The sequence below is a fragment of the Sceloporus occidentalis genome, unplaced genomic scaffold, assembly GCF_023333645.1.
Source record: "Sceloporus occidentalis isolate IW3139 unplaced genomic scaffold, rSceOcc1.0.p SCAF_3, whole genome shotgun sequence".
Lineage (NCBI taxonomy): Eukaryota > Metazoa > Chordata > Lepidosauria > Squamata > Phrynosomatidae > Sceloporus > Sceloporus occidentalis.
Genome location: NW_028316983.1, coordinates 209,590 through 230,606, shown reverse-complemented (window position 1 = coordinate 230,606; position 21,017 = coordinate 209,590). Strand labels below are relative to the sequence as shown.

The window sequence follows — 21,017 nt, the reverse complement described above, 5'->3', positions numbered from 1 at the left end:
TTGCCCACTCCCACCCCCTGCTCTCCCCACCCTCCCCTTGGGCAGACCCACAGAGAAGAGCTGCGTTCAGTGCCTTTAATGAATGAATGTTTCCGAGTGACATGGATGGGAGATGTCCTTCTGTCCCTCTGCCTCAGGGCTGGGAGGCTGCAGTGACCCAGGTGGTCCTGAAGCATCCTGAGTGGTGCTGGAGCAGAGGCACCTCCAGGCGGGCGGTCAGCTTCCGGACCCCGGCCTGGCTGGGTGTGAAGGGGAGGCAGAGGAGGACGGAGCCACCTGCTGGTACAGGGCCTGGCCTATGGAGACAAATATGGGGGGAAGGGGGTTGGCAGAAGGACTGAGAGGGAAGCCCCCCCTCAAAAAAAAAAAAACTCCTGAAGGGAAAGGGAGGTGGTGGTTCCCCCCCACCCCCAACTGTCCTAGTGGGATAAGAGCCCTCTTGGCCAGCAGGCACTTCCTGGGGTGATGTGGGGGCAGAGAGGGGAAGGGGCAGCTGTTTCTCCCTCCAGGGTGCCTTCAGTGTTGCTCTGGGTCTTCAGGAGAGTCAGGGGGACCTACCTACCTCCTTCCCTCCCTCCCTCCCTCCTGTACTCTTGGTGTGGAAGGGGAGCTCAGACAGCCCACCCCCCAAAAAAGCAAAGGTCACCTGTAGTGCCTTTCTCTGTAGATGAGCCCCCTCCCAGAAAGGGAGACCACGCAGTCTGGCAGGGGCTCTGGCAGAGGGTTGTGCAGCTGGATCGTGGCCTCTGCTGGCTGGAACTGCACCAGGCGCTCTGGGACCTTCAGGGAGGAGGAAAAGGAGGGATGGATGGATGTGGGGGGGGGGCTGCAGGGCAAATACTTGGGGGGGTCTTAGGGCTGGCTGGGACATGCACAAATGGGTTTTTGCAGGGGGGGGAGCAATTGCGGTGAAAGCTCTGGATCTCCTTTGCCTTCTAGCGGGGGCAGCAGAAGGAGGAGAATGGAAGGATGGGCATCCAGTCAGCCCCAGTCTCCCAGGAGGCCATGAAGGAGACCCTCAACGTTGTTCCTCCCACGCTTCCAACGGGAAAGGAGGTCACGGGTCCCATCCTCCCTTCCTTTGGTCCATTCTGGGACTCAGGTGGGCTCCTCACCTCCACACCTGGGGGTCCCCACCCAGCCCCATGCCCTCCTCTGGAAGGGGCTCCGGTCACCCCCTGACCTGAAGGGTGAGCTCTGGGGGCAAAAGGCGGATGTCCTGCCAGGCCAGGTATGTGGGCTGCCTTGTCTGGCTGGCGCTGGAGGTTGTGTCTCTCAGGAGAGCCGTGAACCTGAGCAAGAGACCGCTGCGCAGGGCTGGGCCGTATTCCGTGAAGGGCAGGGTGAAGCTCAGCCGTTGCTCTGGAGGAGAGAACCAGGGACAAACATGGCACGGAGGTTAAAGGGCAAAAGGCAAGCCAGAGAGGGCGGCTTTGTGAGCCCTGGCTGCATTTTAGCTGAAGCCATCCACAACAGGCATGCGGCTTACCTTGACCGTCTGGGACGCTGACCAGGAACTCTTCCTTCCAGAACTGGGCAAGGGGCTTCCCGTTATACTGGAAGGGCTGCGCCCCTAGCACCACCTGAAGGTTCTTTTCCTGGCCAGTCCAGTTGGCTACCTGCAAGGAGACCTGGGCCTCCTCCCCCAGCGCCAGGGGGCTCTTGGCCTTGATCTGGGCAGCCAGCAGAGGCTCTTCTGTCCCTTCTGGGAGTGGGAGCGCACCCCCCAGCAACTGGCACACCTTCCGGAAGACATCCTTCTCCTGCGGAGACCCTGCAAGGAAGGGGGGCAGGGACTGGGTGGGGGGCACTTTCTGGAGGGCCTCCGCACTGGTGGGGTGCCTCCCCCACCTGCCCACCCATCCCACATCCCCCCCGGTGCACAGCACCTTGGCCCCTTACCTTCTGGGTATTTGTAATGTTGGGTGAGGTCCTCACAGCACTCTATGCCCACTCCCTTGGTGCTGATATAGCTGCCCACGAATTTCATGCTGGCAAAGGCCCGCTTGGACTCTCCACTGGCCTGAAGCACCCAGGCGGTCCGCGTGGCATTTGTGGCAGCAAAGAAGGCGCCCACATCATAGGGCAGGTCCAGGCGGCCCTCCTTGATGGCCCGGACTGGAGCTGGCCCACAGCACCGTGACAGCCCTGCAGGGAGAGCCCAGTCCTGGTCAGCCCTGGGACTGCAGGAGGGGGCTCAGAGGGGTCAGACCAAGCCCCCCCCCGTCCAAATCTGCTACTGCTGCAAATACTAACCTCGAGAGGGGCCTTCGCAGCATCCCCCTCCCCATGTTGCAAGTGAGGTGATGTGTGTGGCACATACCGCTCTGCTGACCCTGAGGCGTGGCGTCCAGGGCTTGCCACCCACCATAGCCTGACTCCAGATCCCCACGCTCCATCCAGCACTCGTTCCACACATGGAAGGGCCTGGGCAGGAAAGGCAAGGGGAGGCAGGGGTTAGGTGTAGAGCCTCCCCCCAGGAGTGACCCAGAGGAGGCTGGCCTGTGGGGAGGGGTGCTCTGGCCTCTCACCAGACTCTGGCCTCCGAGGTGCCAGGGATCATGGCTGCGCTTTCGTCGAAGAGCTCATCCACTTGCAGGCTGCCGGCTGTGTCTTGGGCTGAGGCGAAGCTGCTGACCACCCGTGTGGGGATGCCCAGGCTCCTAAGCACTGTGCAGAAGGGGGCACCGAGGGGGAGTCAGCAACTGTATTGGGGGCCCAGCCCAGCCCAGCCCAGCCCTCTTGGCAGTGAGGGTCTTGCTCAGGGCTGGGCTCCCTTGCACTGGATCCCCAAATAAGACCCAGACCAGGGTCACTGCCCAGGTGAGATAGAATCATACCGTTGGCAGAGAACACAAGGACCACCCAGTCCAACCCCCTGATCCCCAGAGCAGAGTCAATATTTCTAAAAGGTCAGGAAGGCCCACCAAGCAAAGGTCATCCTGCCAGAGAAGAGATTCCTCTTCCTGGGCAGAGGAAGATTGGGAGCAGCAGAGTCCAGCCTTCCTTTTCTCTGCCCTGGGCCTTTATGCCTAATTGAAAAGCACCACCACCACTACCCCGGTCATCAGCCAGCTTGGCATCTCACCTGCCAAGGACTACAAAGCCCATGAGCCATTTGGAGTTATGGTTCCAAAGAGGGGGTGTTCTGCTCATCCATTTCCCCCGGGTGCTGCTTGGGGCCCCTGTGGCCCTGCCCCCTACCTGAGCATATGACAGCCGCAAAGACCCAGCACTGTCCATAGCGCACTGGCTGGCACCGGCCGGCCAACCATTGGCGCAGGATTGGGCCACTGCCTGGCCACTTGGAGGGAGGTGTCCCATCTCTGCTGTACTCCCCTGACCAGCACCCCTCCAGGATGGGGTGGTGGGTCTGGCTGTTCAGCTGCAGAGAGAGACGGGGGGCAGGAGTCAGAAGCCCTCTACCGCCATGGCCCCCACATGCTGCTTCATCCTACCCTCCTGCTCCAGTCATGAGTCCAAAGGTGGGTACACGTAGGCACCTGGAGGCTGGAAGGGCAGCCCTAAGCTGGGCAGCTAGCCAAAAGGAAGAGGAGTCCATGCCCCACACCATGCCATGCCACACCATGCGCCCCTCCTTACCATGATGTTGACCAGTCGGCAGACATGGAAGGGGCTGCTCAGGTGATTGCATACGGTCTCCTTCTGCAGCCAGAGTAGGCTGATGTCCAGCAGGGCCAGGCTCATGTCCACAAAATCTTCTGAAAACTGAAAGGTCAGCAAAGAAGCACCTTCAGAGCAGGGGGGGTGACCCCACTCCACTCCTGGCAGACTGGAGGAGGGCAAACCAAATTCAGCCTAGGAAGCTGGGTATGTTTAGCTTGGAGAAGACTGAAAACTATCATGATAGCTGCCTGGAAATATCTGAAAGGATGTCATATTAGAGCAAGCTTGTTTTTTGCTGCTCCAGAGAAAAGATCCTGGAGCAATGGATTCAAGCTGCAGGAAAAGAGATTCCACCCAAACATTAGGAAGGAAGGACCTCTTGCGTGCAGCAGAATGGCCTGCCTCAAAGGGCAAAGGGTGAAGGGCGGTGGGCTCCTCTGCTTTGGGCTTCTCAGCTGGGGCTGGGTGGGCCTCTGGCACAGCAGGTGCTTTAGCTCTGGATTCCTGCGTGACTGGAGTGGGTTGGAGTAAATGGTCCTTGTCCATGGGGCTGCTGCTTCTGCAACTGCTGCTGTTCCCCCGAGGACAATGTGTTCTCCCTCCCCTCCATTGCTCTCACTTGTCCAAAGTCCCAAGGGTGCTGCTGGGGGTCTTCATCCAGCCCCCAGAAGATGGTCCCTTCTTCATTGAGAACATATTCCTCCCGCTGGGCTTCGTTGCCCAGGAAGACACAGTCACCTGGTAGAGGAAGAGAAGCATGAACAGGCCTTGTGGCTGGTTGGGTGGCCAGGCCAGGGGGCAGCCCTGCTCCCTCAGGGGCCCCCTCTGCCCCACGCCCCCTTTAGCAGGCCAGCCCCTTAGCCTCCCCCAGACCAAGGGGGATGGTGAGTGGGCCCCCAGTCTCTCTGGCAAAAAGAGGGGGAGCTGTTGGGGGGCTGCTGACCTACCTGGGCACCAGGGGTTGAAGAGCAGAGTGAAGGTGCCCAGCGGGTGCTGGGTTGCTCGGGCCCCCCAGGCCGAGAGCTGCCTCAGCAGCAGGACGTAGTGCCCAATGGGGGCGTCGGCTGGGGAGGTCACTGCCACTGTCCATGAAAGGTCACTTCGAGATTCCAGGGCAGCTTCCCATCCATCAGTCCGGCCACCGAGGCTGGCAACAGGGAACTGTGCCAGGCTGCCCTCTGCTCTGGTCAGCCACTGTCCTGCAGCAAGAAACAGGGATGGGAGAGAGACTGCTGGGGGTGGGCAAAGCTGGAGGCTTGTCCAAAAATGCTCAGGCCAGCCTAGAAGGGGAGGGGGCTCTCCACCAGAAACAGGGGGCACAAGGCAGCTGGGCCGGCTCCTCTCTGTCCCTGTGCCACCTTGCAGGGGTGTTGAGGAACATCCTGACAAGCAGCCACCTCTGTCAGCAGGAAGGGCCTCCCTTTTTTCCACTAGCTTGGGCAACTCCAATCCCCAGCATCATCAGAGGACTCAAAGGAAAATGGGGAAGGCCAGAGACCACCCCCCAACCACCCCCTTCCTCCCTCCCTCCTCCTCGGCTCACCTGTCTTCTGTGCCATGAGGGTGGTGGCCTTCAGGACCTTTGACCACTGTCCTGCTGGCACTGGCTTGGCAAAGTGGATGGTGAGGGTGAAGGGCTGTCCGCGCCGGACCACCAGGCGCTCAGTGCTGATGGAAGCTGTCCGGTGGGCCTGGTTGTTGTGGGCCGGCTGGAAGTGGCACCTCTTGACCTGCAGAGCTGGGGGGGGGAGAAGGAGTGGGGCCAGGTGTGTCCGGCTTGCCCTGTGGGTCTCAGCCAGGCATAGGAAGTGCAGGGGGGCAAGGAGCTTTGTTGGCCAAGGGAAACAGGGAGCAAGTGCCTCCAGAGGCAACAGAGAGATCAAGGCGGATCCTGCTACTGGTGTGTCTGTGTCTACCTGGGGATCCTGCACTGGACAGGTGCGCATCTGTGGGGAGAGGGGAGTGTTGGATTCAATGGCTTAGACCCCAGCCCTGTGGTCCCATGGGGTGACCCCTCCCAGAAGCCAGTTGTCCCCAAAAGTGTGCCCCTCACCCCTGGCATGACCCTAACCCTAACCCTCAAGTGGAAATGCAATAGGTTGGATGGTTCTGGCTTTAGTGCTAGTGTTCATTTTTGCACTTTAGGATCTTTTCCAGCTCTTTCATGGCTACCCTTCCCATTCCTGGTCTTCTGACTGTAATCTGCATTCTGAACTATATTTGATCCCTGGTAAAGGAACTCTTTAACATCATTGCAATTTTCTAATTGAATAAATTGAATTTATGTATTTCTTGCGTGGTCAATATTTTTGTTTTCTTTATGTTCGGAATTAAGCCTGCCTTTGCACTTTCTTCCTTGACCCCTCTTAGTAGTTGTTCATGTCTGGGAGGTTTTCAGCTAGTACTATGGTGCTGTCTGCGTATCGTAGGTTGTTGATATTCCTTCTTCCTATTTCCACTCCTTCTTCTGGGTCCCAATCCATTCAGGCCCTGGTCTCCAACCTCAGCAAGGGAGGGAGGCCGACTGTCCCCCATGGAGGCACACACAGACCCCCGGCCACCCCCCTCAGCCCCTGCCCAGCCTCGGCCATTGGCTGTGCACTCCTCTCAGACTCTGGCTGGTGGCTTGCTCAAGATCCCTGGGCCAGAGACATGCGGGTGGGCATTCACCAGGGGCCAGCCAGGTCTCCTCACGCCTCCCCTGCCCTGCAAAAACAAAGCCAAGGCCCTTGAGAGTTGCTGCAGTGACTGGGCAAAGCATGGAAACCACCAGCTGGAACTAACAGAATCCCAAAATCATCGGTGCCCCTAACAAGGCTACTGCCATGAAAGCTGTCCCTGCACCAGCTGTGCCCAGGAAGGTGCCACAAGCCCTGTGAGGCTCACCTTGGCCCATGTTGGCTTGCTGTCCAGCCTCCCTTTCCTTCGCCTCTGGTGGCTCTCTGGCTGGTGGGCGGCTGGACCTTGTCTGTGCGGCCCCTGTCTCTGGGGCGGGGCGGCCCTTGGCTCCCTTTCCTGCCCCTCCCTCCCTTATCTGGCCACCAGCAGCTGTGCCAAAGAAGCCGCCCACCCACACGCCATCCAGCCACTGTCTTATCTCTTGCCCCCCTCCTGGGCTGGGAGTGAGGGTAGGACAGCGGGCACCCGGGTGGGAATCCTCCCTCAACTGCCCTGGCTGCTAGAGAGAAGAACCACACGCGGAGGACACAGAGGAGGATGCAAATATTTTTATTGAATGTGGAGAGTGGGGAGAGAGGGAAGGAAAGTGGCCCTTGCTTGGCAAAGATGTGCCAGGGTGCCACCTGTCATACCCTCCAGGGTTAGGGCTGCGGCTCCTTCTGCTGCTAAGGCACCCGGCGCACCCTCCATCCGCCTGCTGGGCTGAGAGCCACCTCCAGTTGCCTGTGGCCCTTGATAGGGGCAAACTCACTGCCAGTGAGGCTGACATGGAGCTTCCGGAGGCCACTCTTGTAGGGGGTCAGCTGGAACTTGACGCTGGTCTGTGCACGGGGCCCGAGGGAGCCCAACCTGCCAGGAAGTGGGGTGGGGTGGGGGGTTAAAGGTCTTAGTAACAGTGCCCTATATCCCTCTGGGACCCCTTGCTCTGTGAGGGGGCTTCCCTGCTGGAGCACCAGGGAGGGGCACAGCCTTCCCCCACTTTTCATAGAAGTCCCTGTGCCCCTTCCTCCCCCTTTCCTCCTCCGGATCCTAATGCCACCCCCCTCCAGCCCCCTTGAGACTCACTCGATCCGGAGCTGGCCCCTCACGAGCCCACTGCCTTCCACGGTCAAAACGCAGTGGCCCACTGGCTCGGGCAGGGGGTTGGCAAACTCCACTTGCAGCGGGAAGGCCTGGTTCAGCACCACGGGGGCCAGGACCTGTGCCAAGGAGGGAAAGAGAGCCACTAGGACCGGGTTTGACCAAGGAAGGTGGGTGGGCAGGTTCCTTCCCTTCAAATCCGCTGCCTGCCTTGGGTTCCCTGCCCTCCTTCCTTCCCCTGGGTGGGGAGGGGGTGTGGAGGTGACCTACGTTGATGAGGAGGGCAGGGCTGGCAACCGTGATGGTCTTCTCGGCCAGAGCCTTTTGCCAAGAGGTGTTCTCCTCTGCCATGGCAGTGATGTGGAGCTGCTTGTCCTCACCCAGGTGGGGGCCATACCGTCCAAAGGGGATCCGCCAGGGCAGTTCCTTCTCTGTGGAGGAGAGACAGTGCACGTCAGTCCCTGTGCCTGCCAGGAGGGCCCAGGGCAGGGGAAGAATGGTGCCCTTGCCCCACATCGCCTGCCCCCCTTCCCTCAGCAGGCCTTACCTTCCCTGGGCCCAAAGGAGAGGTAGCGCAGGTCCTGCCAGCAGGGGGGCAAGGGGCGCCCGTTGTGCCGGAGGGGCTGGGCACTGAGGCTCAGCTTGAGCTCTTTCCTGGCCAACTCCCGGTTGCTGACCAGGAGCCTCAGCTGGACGTCCTGCCCAACCTCAGGACTCTCCACCAGCTGCAGCCGCAGGGAGGTCTGGGCCTTGGGGGCCGATGGGGGCTCCTCCTGCAGACGGGCCCCCCTGCTACCACCAAGGTCTCTAAGAGTTCCACAGGGGTCTGGCATGGGGGGACCCAGTGGGGCTGGATGGGGCCTTTCCTCCCAGGCCCAGGGGGTCCCCAGCATCCGTCCGTGCCGGAGGGCCTTCAGGACGACGGCACGCTCTTCCCGGGAACCTGGATGGAGGAAGAAAGGCTGGTGCTGCCACAAAGCCAAGGCCACCCACTTGGCCCCCTGGAGCAGGCTGGGCCCTGGGCCCTCCACGGTGAGGGGGGCAGTGGCCCACCGGTCTCCCACACTCTGAAGGAGGAGGGTCCAGACTAAGCTGACCATGTTTTCTACAGCTGTCTGGATGGGGGTCTGCCTGGGGGCACAACTGTCTGTGCTTTGCCCCAGTGGGGGATCCATCATGTCAGGACACCCACCCCCAAGGTCCTTGCTGAGATGGCCAATGGGCACTCCCTTCGGAGCAGGACAGAGGAGACATGGGGCGCTTCGTGAAGGCTGGGCAGGGGCAGACCCCCTCCCCCCAGAGGCTGCTTAGTGTGGGAGCCTGCTCTTCCTCCCACTCCATTCAGCTACACATCACCCTTGCCTTTTAAGTGAGGAGGAAGCCATGCATCTCACCCAGCAGCAAAAGAAATCACAGCTGTGGGGCGAGGGGACAGCAATAAAGCAGGCCAGTGGGAATTGGGGTCAGCAGTGCTCCTCACTTTCCAGGCCAGGAGGAAGGCCTGTCCACCAGCCTTTCTTGTTCCTCAGGCCCAGTGGGCAAGGAGGCCTTCCTGGGGAGGGTGGTCCTGCTGCCCCCTCCTCACCCTCCTGGTGCTTGTAAGTGGCAGTAATGTCTACTTCTGCGTCGCTCCCCACAGCTTTGGTGCAGATGAGGGTCCCCACGGCGTCCGTGTCCCACTGGAGTTGCTCTTTCTTTGTGCCGCAGAGCAGCCAAACCACCCGGTCAGCATTCACCATGGAGAAGACAAAGCGGGTGTCGTAGGGGAGGCCCAGCGCTCCCTCCCGGACGGCTCGGACGGAGGCCGGACCACAGCAGTAAAGCCCTGCAGGGTGGGGTGTGGACGGTGAAGCCAAGTCCAGCCAGGCCACGGGGTGGACGTGGGGGCACAGGGTGGGGGCTGCCTTACCGTCACTGCGCTCCTGGGGCGTCGCATCCACCACCTGCCACCCGCTGTACCCCGGGGGCAGGTCCCTCCGGGCCATCCAGCACTCGTTCCACACGTGGAAGTTCCTGGGCAAGGGAAGAGCCAGAGGCAGCAGGTCAGGTGGGCAAGGGGGCAGGAAAGATGCTGGCCAGTCCCTCCACCCCAAATGGGCAAGCTGCGCCCCGCCTGCCAGAATTGCTCTGAGAGGGGCCACCACATGGAGGGAGCCTGCCTGCCCTCCCATGCCAAAGGGCCCCAGAGGCTCCTGGCTGTAGGTTGGGGGGCCAAGGGAATAGCTTCCCACATAGCCAGAGGCGATGAGCCAGCAGAACACAGTTTCCTGGGCTCTTGGATGGAGAAGACCCACCTCTACGGACACAAGGGAGGGAGGGGGGAAGTGGGGCGGTCGTAAGTCTCTCTCACCAGATGCTGTCGGTGTCATCTGTCTCCAGGAGCTGTCCATTCTCATCATAGTAGACATCAATGACCAGGTCCCCATCCTTCTCGTGTCCGGAGTCAAAGGTGGTCACCACACGGGTTGGGATCCCGAGGCAACGCATCACTGGGGGGCGGAAGGGGCACTGTGGTCAGCAGGGGGCATCCCAGGTGTCCTCTGCCCACCTTAGCCCTTTCACCAGTTGGAGTGGACTATTAAAGTCTTCTGGGGGGCAGGTTGGGGCATGTAGCGCCAACTCCGCTCCCTTTGGGGATTGAGTTCTGTTTCCACAGTGCAGCCCCTTCCTCGGGGACCAACTCAGGTGGGCTTATGTCATTTCCACAGTGCCACAGGGGCCGCATCCTGCCCTCTCTGGTAACTCAGTTTGCATTTCCTCCCGCTGACTCCTGCAAAATTCTGAGTTGGCTGAGGCCTGTGTTTTGCCAACCGTGACAAAGACCCCCAAGCTGGGCAGGACACCCCCCCCTTGTGACCTCTGAGCCCACCTGACCCTCTTCACCTACACTGTCAGTTGCAGAGGCCAAGGAGTCCCTGGGGCCTCCTTGTTCCTTCCCTGCAGAAGGAGGTGATTAGCACATGCATACAAAATTTCCCCTTTGCTTCCATGCTCAAAATCCTCAAAGTCATTTACAGCTACCCAATTTCTTAAAATGGGCTCAGCGGCAGCAGCAAGAGGAAGACCAGGACACCATACCCCACCCTTACTGTCCCCAATCCAGAAGTGCCACATTTGGGGGGCTTCCCAGCATGCCTTGCTCCCACTACCTGTGCACATCACGGCAGCAAAGACCCAGCACTGCCCATACTTGACCGGCTGGCCTCCAGTCCGGCTCCACTCCCTCAGGATGGCTGCGCTACCGTTCCAGGCGGAGGGGCAGGTGCCATCCTCATAGTCTTCGCTCCAGTTGCCCAGGACCACCCCGCTGTCATCATCACTGTTGATCTGGGAGGGAGAGAGTGGGCTGCAGGAGCATCATCCTGCAGGAGGCTGCCCTGTCTATTCAAGGAGAGGGCTGCTGGGGTGCTGGCACCATGTTGGGCCCATCTGCCCACCCCCCTGGGCTCCCCCTTGTGTCTCTTACCATGGCACTCAGCACCCGACTGACATAGATGGGGCTGCCACGGCAGGAAGCATCCTCCGCAGGGCTGTGCAGGGAGTTGAGACTCCGGTCCAGAAGTCTCAAGCAGATGTCCACAATGCCCTTTTCGAACTGCAAAAGGAAAGGTGGGGAAAGGTGGGGGCAGCAGGAGGAAGAGGAAACCCCACTGACCCCTCTCTGTTTTGCCAGGTGCTTCCTTGCTTATTTCTTCATTTATGAATGCATACTTACGCATTTGAATCCCGTCCCACCTCTCTCCCAGGCCAGGCATGCAAGGTGGCTCACCACATAATTAAAACAGATCCCAGTAAAAACACCATAAATTATGTATGTGGGAATCAAATCAATTATACTATCAAAGCACCAATTAAACCCATTTGAAAACGCCAGGCTGACAAGAAAGAGAATTCCTCAGCCCAGCCCACTCGTCCTGCATCCTCTTCGACACAAGAGGACTGAGGGCACTGCGGGGGACCATTGGGGTGGGGTGGGGGCCCTGGCTAGGACCCTCCTTGGCCCTCCTGGTGGAAAGTGACCCTCATTCTCTGGTCTGGTCCCATGGTAGCAGCAGGGGGCACCTGGGGAAGTGGATGAGGGGCATGGCCAGTGGGGGAGGCCAAAGGCTGGGCAGCAGAGGGCAGGACCACCAAGGGGCAGGGAACAGAGTGCCCCCCTCAAGAAGGCTGTGGCTCCCACAAAGACCCAGGAGAGCTGGTTGCTTCCCAGACCATCTGGGAGAAGCATTCCCCCCTGCAATTGATCACATCCTGCAGAGCCCCCTACCCAAAGGAGGAGGCAGGGGCAGAGGGGCTCTCAAAGGGACCCCTGACCTTCAGGGAGGGGGCCACTGGCCCAGGAAATGCTTGTCCCCCCACCTCCCAGCAACCTTCCCCAGGCAGGAGGGGTACCTGTCCATAGTTCCAGGGCATGGGGTCGACCCACTTCTTGTTCCCCTGGAAGATGACCCCCTCCTCGTTCAGGACATACTCCTGCCGCTCTGCTTCACTTGCCAGGTACACGTCTTCATCTGAGGAAGAGGAGGAACAGTGGGAAAAGGCTGGTCATGGGGGGCTCAGTACCACCTCCTACCTGTCCTGCTGTTCCCAAGCTCCATGGACCCCTTTTCCAAGGGTGGGGCCTGTGTGATGATAGAGCAGATGCCCCCTCCCCACTGCCAAGCCCTTGCCACACTCTGTGCCAGGGCAATTCAGTGTGGTGCCCCCCTACTCCCACCCCTGGCACACCAAGGGGAAACTTCTCGTGGACAGCAACCTGGCTGCTCCTTGCACCACGGACAGTGCAATGGCATGGCCCTGGGCCCCAAGGTCACACATGAGCTGGTATCAGGCCTCCCCCTGTCCCCCGCACCTGGGCACCAAGGGTTGAAGAGCAGGATGAACTCCCCCAGCAGGTAGGAGGAGGAGCTCCCCTCTGAATCCAGGCGGACCTTCAGGCAGTACCGGCCGACAGGGGCCCCTGCTGGGGCCGACACGGCGATCTCCGTGGACCGGGGGCCACTGGAGAGGAAGGCAGCCCTCCAGATGCACCGGGGGTCTCTCTGGCCCAGACCCACCCCGAAGATGGCCCGTGTGCCCCACTCCAGCTCCGGTGACGGCCCTGCAGGGTGGGAAGGGGGACAGGGAGTTGGGAGCATGGCAGAGAAATGGGGGTTGGGCAGAACCACCTGCCATAGGGGGCAAGAGGCCCTCAGATGGACCCCCATGGACACAGCTCTGCCCTCGGACTACCTCTCTGAGCGGCCAGTGAAGACGGCAGCCAGAGGAGGGCTCTGGAGGCTCACTGGCATTTGGGGATAGTTGGCAGGAAGCCACATTCTTCCAGGTGTTTGGAAATCCAGCTCCCACAGTCCCTGGGCATAGGTTTTCTGAGACTGATGGGAGTTGGAGATGTCTGGTATCTCTTCCACTGCCCCCTCCCCAAGCCAAGACTGAGGCACCCTCGGCTGATGGCTACCCACCTTCTCCTTGAGGACCACTGGACAAAGGGATGGCAGGGGGGAAGGGTCACAGGTGAAGGATGTTCTCCTGCTGTTCAACCAGAACCAGAATTCATGGAAGCAGCTCAAACCCGGCCCTTCCCTCCGAAAGAGAGCAGAGCAGCCCTCTCCCTCCTTGGAGTCAGGTGGGCTCTAGTGAGGAGGGAGGGGAGGGGACCAGTGAAGCCCCCAGAGCCCCCCACCCAACGGCTATCACCTGTTTGTGTGTCACCTGTCCAGCTCCCCATCCTCCAGGGCCCCAGGCAAGGATTGCAGGCCAAGCAAGGAAAACTTCCGCCTGGGAGGATGGAATTAGCATCCCGGTGCCCCAGGGGACGGCCACCCCCACACCTGCCCCACGCCTGCCAGTTTTGCTACATGGACGCATTCACAACAGGGAGGCCTGTGGGTGTGGGCGCATAAATTGGGGGAGGCAGGAAGGGAGGCAGGGAGGGAGCAGCACACTCCCTGAGGAAATGGCCCTGGGGGGGGGCAGGCAAGGTCTATCCTTCTGTCCCCCAGAGTGCCCCCTGCCCAATCACTTACCTGTCTCTGCAACCAGGTACATGGCGTCCCGGGTGGGCTGGTAGCCCCTGGAGTGGAAGTGGAGGGTGAGGGCAAAGGGCTGCCCCCTCCTCACCACCAGCTGCTGCCCACCCATCTCTGCCGTGTGGTGGTCCCGGTGGTTCCGGGCGCTCTGCCAGTCAAGGCACGCCAGCTGCAGCCCTGGGGAGGAAGGAAGGGGGGGAAGGAGAAGGGCTGGAGTGAGGGGCACACCTGCCAGCCTGCTCACCTGGGAGCCAACAGCTCTGCTGACTCGGATTACCCCCCCCCCCAACGGCTGCCCCCCACAGGTGCACAACGGCCCTTGGGCCTGGCACTGCTCCCCGCCAGAATATTCACCTCCAGCCATGCTACTACTTCTTCTCCTTCTTGGTCTCTTCCTCCTCTCTCCTTCTTCTTCTCCTCCTCACAGACTGGCCTCCTCCTTCTGAACAGAGGTGCCTCCAGGCGGCCCTGTCCTTTTCTTGCCCGGCAGGAACAGCCGGGAGGTGGAGGTGTGGCATACCTGGCCTGACCTCTTTGGAGGCTCCTTCCTGGATGGGATGAGCACAGGTGTGTGTGTGTGGGGGGGGCTGCTCACCTTTGGGGGGCTGTCATCTTTCCTGCCAGGCTGCCAAGGCTGCCAAGGCTCAGTCCTGGCCTACCCCCACCCTTCAATTCCATTCAACCAGTCCAGCAAGCCCGCAGTCTTGGTTTTATCTTTGACTCTTCTCTGTCATGTATCCCTCAGATCCAGACCACAGCCAAGGCTTGTAGATTGCCAAAATCCAACCTTATCTCTCCGCCTCTTCTGCCAAGATCCTGGTCCATGCCCTAGTGATCTCACGACTGGATTCCTGTAACGTCCTCCTGGCTGGGCTTCCTCTCTCTCACCTCCGTCCTTTAATCTGTCCAGCATTCAGCTGCACGCATTATCACTTCCACCCACCGCTCTGACCACATCTCTCCTGTGTTGGCATCCCTTCACTGGCTCCCCCTCCCTTTCCGCATTCAGTATAAGCTCCTGCTGTCAACATTCAAAGCCCTCCATGGACTGGCCCCTCCTTACTTATCAGACCTTCTTTCTCCTCACCTTCCCACCAGGGCCCTCCGTTCTGGTAGTCAGGGTCTGCTGTCTCAGCCCAGGATTCCCTCTGCCTCATCCCGGATTTGCCCCTTTCCACTTGCTGCCCCTCACGCCTGGAACCTTCTTCCCCCACAAGCAAGAGACATCACTTCTTTAACCAGCTTCAAAACAGAGATGAAGACCATCCTGTTCAGAGAAGCGTTCCCAGCATTGCATAACTGTCACTTGCTATTTGATGTTCTTTTGTTGCCTGTTTTATTGAATCATTTTCTGTATTGCTATGTATTTTATATGTATTATCCTACTAGAGAGGCCCCTTCCCCACCACCTTTCCCTTCTCCTTTTGTGTCATGTCTTTTTAAGCCTGAGGGCAGGGAACCATCCAATTAAAAAGATTGTATGTACAGCACTGTCTAAATTTACAACGCTTTATAAATAAAGGTTAATAATAATAATAACAACAATAATAATAAAGGGGAGGGGTTCAGAGGGCACAACCTCCAGGGCATTTCCTGTGGAGGGGCTTCACAATGGACCAGGAAATTGGGGGGGGGGGGTGTTCCTGAGAGGGGGGCCAATGTAGCAAAGGGTGGATTTTGCCTGGAGGCAGAGGAGGATCCAGGAGCGCCTCATCCTCAGGAGACCCTTTGTGGGTCAGAGGCCAGGCCCCATCCAGGAGCCCTCAGATAGGTCAGAGTCACCTCGGCCCACGGGTGGCACTCCCATATCAGGGCTCCTAAGCCAGATCAGGCCGTTCGGTCCAGTATCCAAAGTCTTTTAGTGGCCAGCCAGGGCAAATCCCACCAGCTGCAGGGCATGAGATGGGCAAAAGCACCCACTTGGCTGCCCAGAGGAGAATCATAGAATCATAGAATCGTAGAGTTGGAAGAGACTGCAAGGGCCCTGATCCAGTCCAACCCCATTCTGCCATGCAGGAAATCACAATCAAAGCATCCCCTGAGACAGATGGCCATCCAGCCTCTGTTTAAGGACCTCTAAGGAAGGAGGCTCCACTATAATCTCAGAGGAAGGAGTTTGTTCCACTGTTGAACAGCCCTTACTCTCAGGAAGTTCCTCCTAATGTTGAGCTGGAATCTCTTTTCCTGCAGCTTGCATCCATTGCTCCATTGGGTCCTAGTCTCTGGAGCAGCAGAAAACAAGCTTGCTCCCTCCTCTATATGACATCCTTTCAAATATTTAAACAGGGCTCTCATATCACCTCTTGATCTTCTCTTCTCCAGGCTAAACATCCCCAGCTCCCTAAATCTCTCCTCATAGGCTTCATGGTTTCAAGACCCTTCACCATTTTAGTGGCCCTCCTTTGGACACATGGCTCCAGTTTCTCAATGTGCTTTTTGAATTGTGGTGCCCAGAACTGGACACAATATTATTCCAGGTGGGGCCTGACCAGAGCAGAATAGAGTGGCACTATTACTTCCCTCCATCTAGAGACTATACGTATATTGATGCAGCCTAAAATGACATTGGCCTTGTTAGCTGCCGCATCGCACTGTTGACTCATGTTCAACTTGTGGTCTACTTGGACTCCTAGATCCCTTTCACACGTAGTTTCATTCAGCCAGGTGTCTCCCATCCTATATCTGTGCCTTTTATTTTTCCGCCCTAAGTGCAGTACCTTACATTTCTCTGTGTTGAATTTCATTTTGTTAGCTTTGGCCCAGCTTTCTAGTCTATTCAGGTCATTTTGAATCTTGATCCTGTCCTCTGGAGTATTAGCTATTCCTCCTAATTTGGGGTCATCTGCACATTTGATAAGCATGCCTCCTATTCTTTCATCTGGGTCCTTGACAAAGATGCTGAAAAGCACTGGGCCCAGGACAGAGCCCCACTGGACACCCCACTGGTCACTTCTCTCCAGGATGAAAAAGAGCCATTGCTGAGCACCCTTTGGGTTCGGCCGGTCAACCAATTGCATATCGGGAAACCGTGATGTTTATCACACTATGCTCTTAAAGAGCTACTATTCCAGTGTGACTCCTCTAGCAGCCTCCTGTTGCATGCTGGGATTGGCAGTTTTAAGGAGCTGAACTTCTCTGCCTGAGAATTCTAAATACCACTCCTTAAAACTGCCAATCCCAGCATGCAACAGGAGGCAGCTAGAGGAGTCACACTGGAATAGTACCTCTTTAAGAGCATAGTGTGATAAACATCCTTGTCAAAGGCCTTACTGAAATCCAGATATACTGTATCCACAGCATTCCCTTCATCTACCAAAATGGTCATTTTATCAAAGACGGAGATCAGGTTTGTCTGGCATGACTTCTTTCTCTGAAACCCATGTTGACTTTTGTGATTATGGCATTGCCTTCTAGATGTTCACAGACTCTCTCTTTAATGATCTGCTCCAGAATCTTTCCTAGTATAGAAGGCGGACCTTGGTTCTGTAGGATGACAAGGTCTCTGTTTCTGGCTAGGGAGAGGGAGATGCAGGCCCCAGGGAGGTGGGCAAGGAAGGGCTGCCCTCAGCATCTCCCCACAGATAGGAAACGGGGGTCAGGGGCCATGGCCAAGGGGCAACAGTGGTGCCCTGCGGCTGAGAAGGTCCCGCACCCCGCTGCTCTCCAGAGGCCATGCTGACCCCAGTCCCTCTTGCTCAGCATCCTCTTCCTCCCTCTCTGTCCAGCTCAAAGGGCATCCCTCCCCCTTGGCAAGCCAAGCCCAACCGCCGCCGGGCACCAGGGAGAAGGGACAACCAGCATCCCCGCTTGGCACCAAGGGCTTCTGAGGTCAGAAAGGGAGGCCGCTCCTCTTTGCAGAGAGGGAAAGACCTGCGGTTTGTTTTCTCTCTTGGCCGCTCCCCTCTCAGCAATGCCTGAGCTGGCAATTTAGGCACCTCTCCCTCTTTGAGGTTTCCTTCTGCAAAGGGAGTGGACTGGACTCTGGCTGCCCTCCTTGCCTGCCTCCCTCTCTGCCCCAAATGCCCGCCTCCCTGGTCTTCCTCTAGGCCAGGCCAGCCCCCTCCAAGCGCTGCTCTGCCCCTTGGCAGGACACTGGGCCCGAGAGTGGTCTGGGGACCTCTCACCCCAGAAGGCCTGACCCCTGGTTACCCCCCAGACCCTGCTTTGGCCCTGACTCCTGGCCCCCCAACTCTGACCCAGGCCAGAAGCCTCCCTGCATCAGTCCCTACACCCCCTGCCCCCAGACAGACCTTAACATTTGAAAGGCAGGGCCAAAACTACCATAGATATAGGATGGGTGTGTGTGTGGGGGGGGGGGGGCTGGCTTGAAGGCAGTGCATAGGAAAGGGATCAGACCACAGGCTGAACATGAGCCAAGAATGTGATGCAGCAGCTTTAAAAGCCAATGGAATTTGAGGCTGCATCACTAGGAATGTACTCCCATTCTACTCTGCTTGGACCAAGCCAGGCCTGGAATATTGCCTCCAGTTCTGAGAACCACAATTCAAAACGGAAATGGTCAAGCCAGAGTGTGTCCAGAGGAGGGCAACCAAAACGGGGGAAGGTCTGGAAACCATGCCCCCAGGAGCCGGGAGATGGGCTGCGGGCCTTTGGGCAACTGGGCAAGATCAGAAAGGACAGGAAAAGAGCTTCCAACCTTAGAAAGGACTTCCAGATGGTGACAGCTAGCTGCTGCCTCAGTGGCGGAGGAGGAAGATGAGCCTCCTTCCTTGAGGCTGCCTTCAGACAGAGGCCGCCCGATGGCCCTTGGGGCCACCTCCGCTCCGGCCAGGGAGGCCAATTTCCGGGGAATCCCCTGGTTTCCGGGTGAGAACAATCCTTTTCCTATAAAAACTGATGGGGAACTTCCTGGGAACTCAGTCTCCCGCTTCGGTCATTCAAAGCCTTTCCGTTTAGGGGGAATTCTTCCACTTCCCGGCTCCCCGAAATGGCCTAAAATGCCTTTCCCGTCCCAAAATGGCCGACCTGGATCCCCGGGGATTTGGGGGTGTTTCGGGGATTTTCAGGGGGATTTGCTGGGAGGGTGACTGGAGGATGCTAGGAGCAGCCCTTGGGAGCCACAGCCACCAGACTCGGCCCTTGTCCTTTGGACACATGGTCACCATGTTCCACCGGAGAAGCAAGGCCACAATCATGTTGGGGAAAGCGGGAGGCTGCGCAAGGGAAGGTGGGGAGCCCCAACGGCTGCCCTGTTTGCAGCGCTCTTGTGCCCAGGGCTTTGGACCCAGGGCAAGGCCGGCCTCCCGGGGGAGAAGCCATGCTGTGCCAGGCCTGGCCAGGGCTGAGGGTCTCTCCGGCAGGCAGACCCCAACCCCTCTTGAGGCCAGACTGAGGGGGGGCATGGGGACTGCTATCATTCTGGTTATGTCTAGCCTGCCTTTCTCCGGGGGGGTGGGGTGGGATGGGGACCTTCTGCTTTGGCCAGAGCCCCCCCCCCCCCGGAAGGCAAGAATCTGGCTCCCCACCAGGCCAGTGGATCCGGGGGACTCTAAGGCCCATCTCTCTGGGGGGGGGGCAGGAGGAGAAGGCAGGCAGGCAGGGAGGGAGGGAGGGCAAAGGGGGCTCAGGCCAGCCCCCCCTCCCCTCCCTCCCTCTCTGTTCGGGCTCCAGAAAGGGGGGGAGGGTAAGAGACACTGCGGGGGGGAGGGTTTGGGTTCCGTCCGGCCCGCCTTTTTATTATTATTATTATTATTAACCTTTATTTATAAAGCGCTTCAAAAGCCCCAGAGATCAGGGGGCCGGGGGGGGCTTCTCCTGCTGGGAGCCTCCATTCCATGGGCTTCTGCGGAGCCTGGGACCCTTGGGGCCCTCCTTCCTGAGGGGAGAAAGAGGGGACCCCCCCCCGCTCTCCCGCAAGGTCGAACCCCCCTGGTCCCATCCCTGCCCCCTCCATGCCGGGGGGGCGGGGGCAGGAGGAGGCTGGGGAGGCCCCTTTCCCTCCGCCGCCGCCCCGTTGGCCCCTGTCCGTCGGGGGATGGGGATGGGGCTCTCCGCGCTCTGCTCCCCAGGAGTCCCCACAGCCCCAGGCTCTCGGCGGGAGGGAGGGGCCCCGGGAAAGACCCGCCCCCCGCCGCCCCTCCCTCCCTCCCTCCCTCCCTCTCTCCGGCGGCCGAAGGAGGAGGAGGAGCAGCGCCGGCTGGAGCTGGTCGTCGGGGCCTGCTGCCGCTTCCTCCCAGGGAGCCGGGCCCCCTCCTGCCGCCGCTTCCTCCGGGTCCAGGGCTTCGGGAGGCAGAGGCGGGAGGGGCCCCGCGGGGCTTGGCCTCTGGGTCGGACGGGGCCCTCGCCCAGGAAGAGGAGGAGGGGACCCTGGGGGCCAAGGGGGAGGGAGGCAGGGGGCTGCCAGGGCCCTTCCCTGGGGGCATCCTCTGCCCTCGGCCTCTGAGGGCTGGAGGGGGAGACCTCCTCGGGGGAGGCTTGCCATAGAGAAGCCTTGGAGCCTTGGAGAGGAGGCTGGGGGCGGCCGTCTGTCCCGAGGGGGCTTCGGTGGAGAGTTCCTGCATGGCGGCGGCGGAAGGGGCCCGGAGTGGATCAGGGCGCTTCTTGGGCTCTCCTCCAAGCCGAGGGTCCGGGATTCCCGACTGGCCTCCAGGGGCCCAACCTCCAGAGGGAGGGAGGGAGGGAGGGGGCAGCCCTCCAGCTGGGTACCTCTCGGGGGCAGGGGCTCGCAGGGGGTGACCCCAGGCCTCCGGAGGCCCTGAATGCCCCCCGGTCCTTGGGGTGGGAGGGAAGGAGGGGGTCCCCCATGGCCCCGGAGCCCTCTCTCTCGCACTCCCCCCACCGCCAGGCTGGCTCTCTCTCTCTCTCTCTCTCTCTCTCTCTCTCTGCGTGGCGCTGCCCTTGGCCTTGGCTGGACTCTGCCTTTGAGTGGAGAAGACCTTCGCCCCCTCCCCCCCAGACTGGGCCGGAGTCTGGCTGGCGGACGATGGCTGCTGCAGTGCCCCCTGCTGGGCGAGAAGCGCTTCCTGAGACGCCCCCCCCCACTGTGGCCCCAGGGGGCTCCTCCTCTCTGCCGCCCCCCCCCCCTGGCGTTGCAGGAGCCTCTGGGAGGAAGGCAGGCAGGCAGGGTCCCCCGCAGCAGCCCAGGCCCAAGGCCCCTCCCTCCCTCCGATGAAGCCCTTGGGCAGACCCCCCCCCGCCCCCCATCGCTGGACCCCAAGAGGCTGCCCTCCCCCCCCGAAGGAAGAGGGCCGGAAGTCGGGAGCGATCGGCTGGCACCCCCGACTGAACTGCGGTCAGAGCTCAATCTGGGGCCTGGGGTGCCCAGAGGCCCTGGTTTCGTTGGGGCTGCACCAGACTAGCCTTACAAAGACACACACCTGGCAGGCAGGCTAGGCAGGTGAGGGGCCCCAGTGCTGACCCCCAGAAACAAGAGGGCACACAAGGTCGAACGGGGGGGGGTGTTTCTGACTCCTGGGGTCTGAGCCCTCCCCCTTGCCCCCCTTTGCAGCCTTGGGCTCCCTGCTCCTCCCTCTGGAGCTTAGCCACTGGATCCCCTCCTTGGATCCAACCCAAAGTGTTTCGGAGGGGCCTTCGGAAGGTAAGAGCCGTTGGCTGTGCAAAAGCCCCGCTGCCCCTGATGGC

At 59.8% G+C, this 21,017-nt stretch overlaps 2 protein-coding genes across 6 annotated transcripts; both read right to left on the bottom strand.

Annotated features, from left to right (window-relative positions):
- Positions 1-61: 61 nt before the first annotated feature.
- LOC149315365 (protein 4.2-like) lies at positions 62-6,615 on the bottom strand. Its single transcript, XM_089513357.1, has 13 exons — positions 6,514-6,615; positions 5,171-5,365; positions 4,575-4,826; positions 4,247-4,365; positions 3,604-3,729; positions 3,205-3,385; positions 2,532-2,670; positions 2,324-2,427; positions 1,903-2,148; positions 1,490-1,774; positions 1,184-1,362; positions 647-780; positions 62-296 (listed from the first exon to the last, which is right to left on the bottom strand). The coding sequence occupies exons 1-13, from the start codon at positions 6,521-6,523 to the stop codon at positions 134-136; spliced, it is 2,133 nt and encodes a 710-aa protein (XP_089369483.1). The 5' UTR covers positions 6,524-6,615; the 3' UTR covers positions 62-133.
- Positions 6,616-6,839: 224 nt separating this feature from the next.
- LOC149315364 (protein-glutamine gamma-glutamyltransferase 5-like) lies at positions 6,840-16,466 on the bottom strand. Of its 5 annotated transcripts, XM_089513352.1 has the most exons (14): positions 14,503-16,466; positions 13,770-13,963; positions 13,413-13,592; positions 12,239-12,487; positions 11,779-11,897; positions 10,853-10,981; positions 10,536-10,713; positions 9,737-9,875; positions 9,296-9,399; positions 8,867-9,211; positions 7,934-8,329; positions 7,657-7,817; positions 7,372-7,505; positions 6,840-7,155 (listed from the first exon to the last, which is right to left on the bottom strand). In XM_089513352.1, the coding sequence occupies exons 2-14, from the start codon at positions 13,777-13,779 to the stop codon at positions 6,972-6,974; spliced, it is 2,328 nt and encodes a 775-aa protein (XP_089369478.1). In that variant the 5' UTR covers positions 13,780-13,963; positions 14,503-16,466; the 3' UTR covers positions 6,840-6,971. The 5 variants fall into 5 exon arrangements, with proteins under 5 accessions (XP_089369478.1, XP_089369477.1, XP_089369479.1 ...); XM_089513351.1 differs by lacking the exon at positions 14,503-16,466 and having other exon boundaries at positions 13,770-14,407; XM_089513353.1 differs by lacking the exon at positions 14,503-16,466 and having other exon boundaries at positions 8,972-9,211; positions 13,770-14,407.
- Between the last annotated feature and the right edge of the window lie 4,551 nt (positions 16,467-21,017).